Source organism: Macaca fascicularis, chromosome 16, assembly GCF_037993035.2.
Source record: "Macaca fascicularis isolate 582-1 chromosome 16, T2T-MFA8v1.1".
Lineage (NCBI taxonomy): Eukaryota > Metazoa > Chordata > Mammalia > Primates > Cercopithecidae > Macaca > Macaca fascicularis.
Window position 1 is genome coordinate 60912463 of NC_088390.1, and position 11859 is coordinate 60924321.

At 38.0% G+C, this 11859-nt stretch overlaps 1 protein-coding gene across 1 annotated transcript in view; it reads right to left on the reverse strand.

The window, feature by feature from the left end:
- IKZF3 (IKAROS family zinc finger 3) overlaps positions 1 to 11084 on the reverse strand; it is a 96477-nt gene extending 85393 nt beyond the window's left edge. The window contains exon 1 of the mRNA XM_005584044.5: positions 10842 to 11084. Within this exon, the coding sequence (XP_005584101.1) occupies positions 10842 to 10848 (7 nt within the window). The 5' untranslated portion in view covers positions 10849 to 11084. The remainder of the gene's footprint in view (positions 1 to 10841) is intronic.
- Positions 11085 to 11859: the final 775 nt, after the last annotated feature.

The window sequence follows — 11859 nt, forward strand, 5'->3', positions numbered from 1 at the left end:
GTGGATCACCTGAGGTCAGGAGTTCGAGGCTAGCCTGACCAACATGGAGAAACCCTGTCTCTACTAAAAATACAAATTAGCCGGGTGTGGTGGCGCATGCCTGTAATCCCAGCTACTCGGGAGGCTGGGGCAGAAGAACTGCTTGAACCTGGGAGGTGAAGGTTGCAGTGAGCTGAGATCGTGCCATTCCCCTCCATCCTGGGCAACAAGAGCGAAACTCCGTCAAAAAAAAAGTAGGCCGAGCATGGTGGTTCACACTTGTAATCCCAGAACTTTGCGGAGGCCGAGGCAGGTGGATCACGAGGTCTGGAGTTCGAGACCAGCCTGGCCAATATGGTGAAACCCTGTCTCTACTAAAAATACAAAATTAGCTGGGCGTGGTGGCGCATGCCTGTAATCCCAGCTACTCAGGAGGCTGAGGCAGGAGAATCGCTTGAACCCGAGAGGCGGAGGTTGCAGCGAGCCTAGATCACGTCACAGCATTCCAGCCTGGGTGACAGAGCAAGACTCTGTCTCAAACAAAAAAAACAAAAACCAGAAAAACAAAGTCCCAATTGTAATATAAAGGTGAAATAAGTGAGAGTAAATAATACTCTATATTTCAAAATGCAAATGCACCAGCACAATTATTCCAGAAGACAGAATAAGGTAGATAGACATATTTATAGAATCACCATGAATGCCATAGCTAAATGCAGAAGGATGCATGCTGCATCAATTTCAAAAAAAAAAAAAAAAAAAACAAGGAAATAAAATTTTAAAAACAAGGAAATAAAACCATGGATTAAATAAAAAACAATAATAAAACGGTAAAAGAGGCTAAGCTCTAAACGAAACAAAAAAAATCCTCCCTCAATGTACATGGTAATTGCAATCCTAGACAAATTACAGTGTACTAAAACCATGCAAAAATGCGTCATGTTTGAACATAAAACAGAGTTAGAGCCTTGAAGTCATTAGATAGCACAAAATGTCACTATGTTTCAGAAAAGGGAGGATTCCTCTTAGAATGAGGGATGGCTTCCTAAAGGAGACGGCATTTGGAATAGACCATAATGGATGAGTGAGGATTTCAGTTGGCATGATTGTGGTGCTATTCACAGTGCTGGGAAGTCAGAAGAAGTTGGTTTGTAATGGAGAGAAAATTAGTTCATTTTTGGACTTGTTGAGTTGGAAGAACAGCATTAGAAAAATGGGGAGTGAGGGAAAGCAATGCCTGAACAGGGAATACTAAGCAGTCCAGAGTCACATTAGAGGACAGAAGATACCGCTGGAAAGGTACTGAAGCTACGTTGTGGAGTATCTTAAATGTCCAACTAAAAAATATTTTAAATGGTGTTTGAGTAGGAGGATAACTTTATATTTTAGGAAGATCATTCTGGCAGCAATCCTCAAAACAGATTAAAAGAAGCAAGTCTAGATACAGGGTTACTAGTAGGAAAAACATGTGACGGTCTAAATCAGTCATTTTCAAAATGTGTTTTATGGAATCCAGGGTTGCAGAGGGCTGCCACAGGTGCTGATCTATGGCAAGAGGAAGATGGGCTTAACAGTGGTCTCTTGCTCCTTCTCCAATCTCTCATTTGGAACATTACACTTGCATCTGATCCCACATAAGATTTTGGTATAAACCGTGTTCTGTTGCAAAAAAAACAAGTTTTTGTCTTGTTTTTGTGTCTAATCCTAATTCTTGTTGAAATGTGAGACTAATGGTGAAACACCTCAAGGTCATCATATAATCATCAAGTATCACCGTGTAGAGTTACAGTAGTTATAAAATCTATAAGCACTACATGAATTCCTAATATCGACTTGTTCAATCATTATCTGTCCTATTATATAGATTGGATCTCCCTCCCCAAATTGGATTATGTGTAAACATGTTCTAGTTGTTTAGGTCTGGGGCAACTAAGTCCATGCTAGGTCATTGATGTTTGTAATGGATATCTGTAGAGTCCTTTGAGAATCTCCAAATTCCTTTTATTGAGAATTGTGCTATTGAGAAGCTATTGAGAAGTGTGCTATTGACTTGGCACACTTAGAAGCTATGTACTTGCTTGTGCATTCTGGTCTCCTAGCCCTACTAATTCAAATCTGAAAAATTAGTCTGGCAGTATTGGCACACGCCTGTAACCCCAGCTACTCAGGAGGCTGAGGCAGGAGTGCTTCACCTTATTATTTCAGAACAGTTTTTAATTAAACTATTCCCAGAAACTTGAGAAAGGATGTAAGTAAGCTTTGCTTCAAAGTTGAATCGCAAAAATATTTAACATTCATTTTATTTAATTCTGAACATAAAAATCAAACAAGAATTGCCCTAACCTTATTATAAGCATTTAAGATTTATAGTATACAATGATGATGTAACATGTATTCTAATATACAATATATATTGTATATGTACAATATAACATGTATATTATAAATCTTTTAAATGCTTGTAAGGTTACATGTTACATGTCCTTGTTAGTGAGTAGTTGATTACTATACTGTGACAGAAACATGCCCCAAGCACCTGAGCCTTAGCCTTTACAAGCACTTAATGAAGTACAGGGAATAAGACAGTTAGTAATATTCTTTTTAATTAATTAATTAATTAATTTTTTGAGACGGAGTCTGGCTCTGTCACCCAGGCTGGAGTGCAGTGGTGCAATCTCCACTCACTGCAACCTAGGCCTCACGGGTTCAAGCAATTCTCCTGACTCAGCCTCCCAAGTAGCTGGGATTACAGGCACGTGCCACCACACCCAGCTAATTTTTGTATTTTTAGTAGATTTCACTGTGGTTTCACCATGTTGGCCAGGCTGGTCACAAACTGTTAATAATATTCTTACTTAAATAACTTACAGCACGGTGGCTCACGCCTGTAATCCCAACACTTTGGAATGCCAAGAAGGGCGGATCATCTGAGATCAGGAGTTCAAGACCAGCCTGGCCATCATGGTGACATACTGTCTCTACTAAAAGTACAAAAATTAGCCGGGCACGGTAGCGGGCACCTGTAATCCCAGCTACTCGGGAGACTGAGGCCGGAGAATTGCTTGAACCTGGCAGGCGGAGGTTGCACTGAGCTGAGATCGTACCACTACATTCCAGCCTGGGCAACAAGAGCCAGACTCTGTCTCAAAATAATAATAATAATAATAATAATAATAATAATAATAATTTTACATGTGAAAATATGCACAGGAGAAAAAAGACCAGCAGCACCATGATTTTACTCATCACATTTATAAAATTTTAATATTTGGAAAAAAAAAGTCTCATTCTGAGGTCAGAGGATAAATTTATACACTGATCATCTTCAATACTTTAAAGTCTGGAATTTTATGTGAAATTCAAATGAAATTTAAATCAAGTTGGCCCGTGAAGCACATGTGTGGAACTGCCTACACAGTATGCAAGCATATAAATCAACTATTAGTGATTCTTAGCAGTCTAGGTTAAGGGATTTCTTAACTCAGAAATAGAGGTAGGGCCAGGCGCGGTGGCTCAAGCCTGTAATCCCAGCACTTTGGGAGGCCGAGACGGGCGGATCACCAGGTCAGGAGATCGAGACCATCCTGGCTAACACGGTGAAACCCCGTCTCTACTAAAAAATAGAAAAAACTAGCCAGGCGAGGTGGCGGGTGCCTGTAGTCCCAGCTACTGGGGAGGCTGAGGCAGGAGAATGGCATGAACCCGGGAGGCGGAGCTTGCAGTGAGCTGAGATCACGCCACTGCACTCCAGCCTGGGCGACAGAGCGAGACTCCGTCTCAAAAAAAAAAAAAAAAAAAAAAAGAAATAGAGGTAGATGACAGCAAAAATGATTAGTTGTTAAATAAATAAAATTAGTTACTTCCAGTTTTCATACTGGACAATATTTTCCATCAGTTATGATGTAATTCTATATCCATAAAAATGTTATAGGTTTGTGAGAGTGATCTTTTTCTCATACCCACAGACTCCTCTAGGAAACAGGAAATTGTTCTGATGTGCCAAACATTCTGGCAAATTAATAGTCTCTCTAATAGACAGTACTTCTTAAATGAACTGATGTTGCTGTGATAGAGTATTCAAATTAAGTGAAGTTATGTTCAACAATTTTAAGAATCAAAACATCTATTGTGAAGAAATGGTTTATTGTGGAAACTGCAGTGCTTCACTGAAATAAAAAATGTACCAAAATTATTAAATAAAGCCAAAAGTTAGAAGGCATTGTATTTTGTGGGGGGTGTGGATTAGAAAAATGGCAGTATTCACATATTGGATTTAGCCAATACTTCAATCTCTTCTACTAAACCTTTAACAGTACCTTTAAAAATTAGCCAGCAAAATTTACCAGTTTGAATGTCTCTATTTTCCTTCCTCCCTTTTACTATAAAAGCTGGGCAAGTAAAGAGTCAAGTGACCAAACACACAGGCAACTCATTCATTAATTTATTAAACAAATATGACTACAGGCCTACTATGTGCTGGGGACTGGGTTGGGTACTAGTTACCATCAGTTATGAAAAGGTCCCTAGTTACGCATGGTGGCACATGCCTCTAGTCCCAGCTACTCAAGAGGATGAGGTGGGAGGATTGCTTGAGCCCAGGAGTTTGAGACCAACCTACAATGTAGAGAGATCCCATCTCAAAAATTAAAAAAAAAAAAAAGAGAGACCCCTAAACTTTGGAAATTAATAGTCTAGAAGGGGCTATAGGTGTATTAATCAACAAAATAAACAAGAAACCTAGTTGAATAATCCGTAGATAATTCAGAGTAGAAAAATAATAGCTTTGTACTGTTTCACGAGTGACAGTATTGAAATGTTTTCCATTTCTTATTTTAAAAGTTTCCTTCATTGGCTGGGCATTGGTGGCTCACACCTGTAATCCTAGCACTTTGGGAGGCCAAGGCAGGAGAATCTTTTGTGCTCAGGAGTTCAAGACCAGCCTGGGTAACACAGCAAGACCTTGTCTCTATTTAAAGAAAAAAGAAAGAAAGAAAACTTTCCTTTGTAAACCCACAATAACCTAATGTGCCAAAAATTTCATCTGTAAGAATACTACTAAGTACAATTTGTGACATATTGCCAATTCCACTGTTACAAAAAATCACGCAGTAAGCTGATTTTAAGTACTGACAATAAGCAAAGAGTAATGTACTTTGTTTCATATCCATTATCAAGCACCTAGTTTGTTTGTTTGTTTGCTTTTTTGTTTTTTTGTTTGTTTGTTTGTTTTTGAGATGGAGTCACGCTCTGTCGCCCAGGCTGGAGTGCAGTGGCGCGATCCTGGCTCACCAAAATCTCCGCCTCCTGGGTTCAACCAATTATCCTGTCTCAGCCACCCAAGTAACTGGACTACAGGCGCCTGCAACCATCAAGTACCTAGCTATTAACTATCTCCTGGATTGGACAAATATCTAACATAATATTGTCATATGGCATTGGTATCTAATATAATATGGTAATTCCATATTATTTTCATTTACTCTATACCACTTTGGACTTAAATTTTTTGTTGTTGTTGAGACAGGTTCTCACTCTGTTGCCCATGCTGGAATGCAGTGGTGTCATTACAGCTAACTGAAGCCTCAAACTCCCAGGTCAAGCCATCCTCCCACCTCAGCCTCCCAAGTAGCTGGGACTACAGGTGCACACCACCACACCAGGCCAATTTATTTTTATTTTATTATTATTTTTTATGAAATAGGGCCTCACCATGTTGCCCAGGCTGGTCTCAAATTCCTGGCCTCAAGAAATCCTCCCACCTTTGCCTCCCAAAGTTCTGGGATTACAGGTGTGAGCCACTGTGCCCATTCCTTAAATTTTTTAAATAACTTTTTAACTAAAAAAAAAAACTTTTAATTTCGGATGCAAAAACCAGATTTCAATTAGGCTGAAAAAATAATCCCATTCAGAATCACTAGGGATAAAAGTATTTTGATGAGTTATATAGTAATATTAATTAATATTAATTAATATAGTAATATTAATAAATAATATTAATTAATATAGTAATATTAATAAACAGATTACTTTTCAATCTACATATGTTATAAATAAATTATAAGTATTGTTTCATTATTGAATCTTTTTTTAGTGATCCAAAAGGCCTTGGTGTCATCCTTATGATTTTTTTTTTTTTTTGAAACAGGGTCTTGCTCTGTTGCCCAGGCTGGAGTGCAGGGGCACGCTCATGGCTCACGGTAGCCTCAACCTCCCAGGCTCAAGCCATCTTCCTACCTCAGCCTCCCAAGTAGCTGTTACTATAGGCATGTGCTACCACTCCTGGCTAATTTTTGTAGTTTTTGTAGAGTCAGGGTTTTATCACATTACCCAGGATGGTCTTGAAGTCCCAGGCTCAAGCAATCTGCCCGCCTCAGCCTCCCAAAGTGCTAGGATTACAGGCGTGAGCCACCACTCCTGGCCTCATCCTTATGATTTCTAATTATCATAAATGTACCAGTTAATATGGAGCTAAATTTAATAAAGGCTAAATAGCAGAGTACATTCTATGGCCTTGTGATGTGTAGGGTCTCTTTTCAAATTAATTAATGAATCCTTAGGACAAAAAACATTTATTGAGCACCTACTACAGGCAAGTTTCTGTGTTAATCACTCAGTTCTTCTCATACATGTTCTGGAACTATAGCTTGACATATGAGCCAGTTATCGTCAGACATCTATCTAGGCCAGGTGCAGTGGCTCACTCCTGTAATCCCAGCACTTAGGAAGGTTGAGGCGGAAGGATCACTTGTGGCTAGGAGTTCAAGACCAACCTGAGCAACATAACGAGACCCCCATTTCTACAAAAAATAAAAGATACTAAATTAGCAGGTCATGGTGGTTTGTACAATAAATCAGCAGGTTATGGTGGTGCATGCCTGTAGTCCTAGCTACTCAGAAGGCTGAGGCAGGAGGATCGTCTGAGCCTAGGAGTTTGTGGTAGCCTGGGCAACAGAGCGAGGCCTGTCTCTAAAACAAAAAACAAAAAACAAAAAAACTGGATGTCTGATAAAAGATCTACCAACAATCTTTTAGTCCTAAAAAACTGTAAGTACATACATTTATATGAATGAAAAGTTTATAACAATATATTTTAAAAGTATCATTTGAAAATGTATGCTAATTTTATGGCATCATCTATATCTTACTAACTGAGAAAACAAATTTCTACTCATATTCAATGGATATTTTAAAAGACTAATTGTGATCCTGAAATCTGCTTATGTAAATTTAACAGTTAAAATTTGACTTTACACAAAAAAGAATGAAATCATATCCTTTGCAACAACATGGATGCAGCTGGAGGCCATTATTATTAGTGAATTAACACAGAAACAGAAAACCAAATACCGCATGTCCTCACTTACGAGTGGGAGCTAAATACTAGGTACACATAGACTGTTATGAGTTAATGTGACCCCCAAATTAGACACTGGGAACCCTAAAATGGGGAAGGGTGGGAGGAGGGCAAGGGCTGAAAAACTACCTATAGGATACTATGGTTGTTATTTGGGTGACAGGATCAATAGAAGCCCAAACCTCAGCATCACATAATATACTTATGTAAGAAACCTGCACATGTACCCCCTAAATCTAATTTTGTTAAAATTGGCTTTAAGTGACAGTGTAGCAAAAAATATCCAATAACATTTTTGTTTTCCAAGCTTTCTTTTTCAATTATACAGCTTAAGTGTTAAAAAATTACTGAGTTTTATCAAATAATTACTAGCCCCAATCTCCTACTTTAAAAATTTATTTAAATAAAATGCATCACAATAAACATAATAAAAAGTACTTTTTCAGCACTATTTTAATTGAATGCAACAAATTCTGAGGGCCTTCTATGAACCGGAAACTGTCCTTGGCACTCAGTGTACAAAAACAAGACACAGTCTCTGCTCTCCAGAAGCTTAAAGACCAGAGGCGCAATAAACACCTAAATCAATAAATAATTTCAACACAATGTGGTAGAAGTATACACAGAAAGGAGAGGCCCTTGGCCAAGGTGAAGGAACATGAGAGAGTGGGTAGGGGTGATCACCAGAAGGCACTAGGAGGAGGTCATCAGAAGAAGGTCATCGTAGAGCCTTCATGGCGATGATGCCTGAACAGAGTCTTGAAAGATGAGCAGGCATAACCAAGTAGAGAATGGGTGAACATAATAGTAAAGACATGGAAGCGTGAAATAGCATACTGGATTATAGGAAGCACAAACAGGAATTTTGAAAAAATATGTTCTACCAGGACGCCATGGCCTTTCTCTGGCTTTTGTTTCTTAAAACCTTTGTATTTCGTCCTCCATAGGCTCACAACTGAGGACAAACAGATTCCATCAACTACAGGCTTTATGTCCGTTAATCTCAGCCATCCAGAACATGGAAAGGGACCTGAAACAAAAAACTACTACCAAACAATCTATGTGGTAAGAAATATAAGCTAACATCAAGAAGGAGACAAAAATTGTACAATATCCTGGGTATATTTGGTGTAGGGCATTCAGCTTTACATCACTCAAAACCCCTGTGAGAATATATTATGGAATAATACATGATCTGATGGTCAGAACAGTAACTCAGAGTTGCAGAGATAAACTTATCTCTTGTGTACCTTGCTTATAAAGCAGGGGGCTGTGTAATAAATATACTTAGAAAAATTTTTACTCAATATTGTTAAAAATAAAAATGTTTTACATTAAATAAGAAGTCTGCCATTACCTGTGAAATTCATGTTTGTGAACCGCCTCATTTCCTGACCATAACAGACAGAAGAGATGTTATAGTACAAATAATAAAATTTAGTGATTCATAAAGAGTCTTTGGGTAGAAAATATTTAAGGTCACAGATTGTGAGAAAATTAAAAAGCTATAGCTTCTGATTTAGTATATGCATTAAATCTTCATTTCTACAAGATTTCTATTTCAAAAGTTTATTCATCTGACATCTTCATACACAGAAAGTCTCAATACATTAATTAAAAGATAAATGAATTTGCTAAATGACTTTATATGTTGAATGAATTATATTCAGTATTGCATTGTAAAATAAACTGTTATGAATCAATGTGACCCCCAAATTGGGCAGAAAATAAAAGCATTCCATGAAGTATTCTACTTTCTTACATTGCCAAGAGAGGTATACACTACAGACCAAATCTCTATTCTAGACTTAAATCAAAACCACAAGATGATATAAAAATATTTTAAATATCAAAAACATGGGACAGATTAGTCAATTTTGGGTAGCCATAATGAACTAGGTATTTTACCACATCAAACACTCTATCCTCAAGGACCTGACATTAATATAGCCAAATTCACATAATTAACCTCTTTTTAAAATTTAAATGTTAAAGTTTTTGCATTAAGCATAATCTACACTCTCTCCATGGACCTATAAATTTAATCTAATCATGTAAACACAACTTTTAAAAATTATTGATCTATATTCTCTTTCCATTTATAGTCTACACATTGTAAATTAAATTCTACACAAGTTTTCATTCTTTTCTTCTTAAGCGAGTCTTCATCCAGGCTTATTAAATATCTGTGTTAGTACACCAATAACCTAAGATATGTTTCTTTATTCTATATAATAAGATTAGTTTCTTAATTTTACATTAAATAAATGAATTTGGAAGTATTAACATTTATAGAGAAATACTCCAGTTTCTATGGATTTACATGATTCTGTACATTATCCTTGATATGTGGTATGGTTAAGGCTAGGAAAAATAGTGTCGGAGTACTGATTTATAATTTCATAAAAACAAATTAATCATTTGTAATAATTAAAGCATAAGAGCTTTTTAAAAATTATTTTTCCCATAGTATACAACAGCCCGACTTTTTTTCCTTGCTATTGGCCAATAAAACCTTTGTTAAAAAGTACACTTCAATAGACCATTATTTAAATGTTAAAAATGCAAAATTTTTTAAGTTTTCAATCCCTAATTTAAAAAATTAAAAGCATAAATTTTTGATATTTTAATAACTTAATATACTCTAGAAATAAAGCTGCCAAAGATCAGTTCATTGTTAATTAGAGATCCTCCCATTATTATGAAGAAAATATTCACAATCTTCATATTTATCAAAGTAACATTTTAGTTAGGTGTCAATATCTCATTTTTAATAGAATGAAATTCTGAATTTCATAATTCCACCATCCCCCCAGTTGAGATGCATTTGCCATTTTCAAGGTTTTAGAAACACTTGTTGAAAAGACCACTGAAGAGTTTACAGTAGCAGTGTGAAATTTTAGGTATCCCAAGGAAGTATAGAATGAAAAATGTTTGAGAAGCGAGGATAGCGTTACGACTTTCAAAATTAATTAACATGAAACTCCTAAAGTAAACCTGATTTTTGCGTTGGGTAAAGAAGACTCTTAGAAGATCGAATCCCAAGGGAACTGCAAGTGCCAACCGCTTTAAAATGTACCTTTCCCAGATGACACCATTTACCCTTGTAAGAAAACAAGTTACTCAGATTAGCGTAATTCCAATGAACACTGAGGCCACGAAGGAAAAAATATCCAAAAGTGTTGGTTATTCCACCCCCAGATTTGCAGCCGTTTCAGGGACACCCCTTAAGTGCTCTTCCTCTGCAGATGTAGGGTAGACCCCCCATGTCTGACAACCCTTTAGAAATAAAATTGCAAAGAAGTTATCACTTTCCAAAGGGCGGGGGAAGGACAAGTGAGAGACGTACGAGAACCGACGCACTTTGTCCTCTGAAATACCTCATATTTACTTTTGACAAAAGAAATAAATAGAAGCAAAACCGAGATTCATAAGAAACTCTTTCTGCTGCTTGCACAGGCCAAGCTTCTCAAAGACCCCGGAGAAAAGAAGCGCGCTGGAGGCTCACCTTCCATGTCGCTGCCCGGCCCGGCTGGAGCTGCCGCTGTGGCTACCCGGCCTCTCCACGTGCTCCTGCCGTCGCCTGGACTCAGCGCGCAGCTGGCGGGAGATTCCCGGCACGGGGAGTCCCCGGGATCCGGCCGCCGCGTCGGCGCAGACTGAAAGGGGCAGGAGCCGGCGACCTGCCGGTGCGCGGGGTTACAGCGGCGCTGGCTGGCGGCTGCTTTAAAGGCCGCTGGCCGTGGAGTGCGGCGGGTTCCGCACCTCCAGCCCCCTTTTGAATGTCAAACCCAAGGAACCCCGACAGGATGGAAATGGCGCATCACTAAATTGTCTCAAAATGTCTATTTTAGAAGGATAATGGATGAGAAAAGTAATATCACACGGAGGGTGGGGGGTCAGCCTCGCTTTCTTGGCAAGCTCAAGTTCAAAGACGTTTATCTTAAATTGAGGGAGATCTGGAACTTTTTGTCTAGATTCTGTGATAACAGCCGTGGAAAGTATCAATGAGAACTCCCTTCTTTCAAAGTATTTTTTTTTTCCTTCCTCACTTTTTCATTTCACATGGTAAAAGTTTTTTATCCAAGTTTTCAGAAAGACAGTTGGATTTTGGCACTTTTATCAATTCAACTTTTTAATTTTTGGAAGCAATTATCTCACTTTTATTTTCCCTCTGGGAACTGCTTGGTTTATTTGCCACCACTCACACAATACTACCCACTCTATATAAATAGAGTGAGTGTTTTATAGAGTGTGTTGATTTTCTCCCAGCCTGCCTTCTTCCAAATAGACACCTTACAAAAATACGTACAGGATGTACCAGAAAATTAATCAAAGAAAGTAGAGCTAAGGGTTGAAGGTGGGGGCAGTAAGATAGTAAAATTAACTTAAAGATGTTAGTATACAGATATGTATCAGTCAACATCTTCTCCCAACATCCTCCCTACTGTCCAGAGGTAAAGCACACATTTGACTGCAGAGAGAGGAAAGGGGAAGTGACCACAAAACTGTTTTTCAAAGCAGAA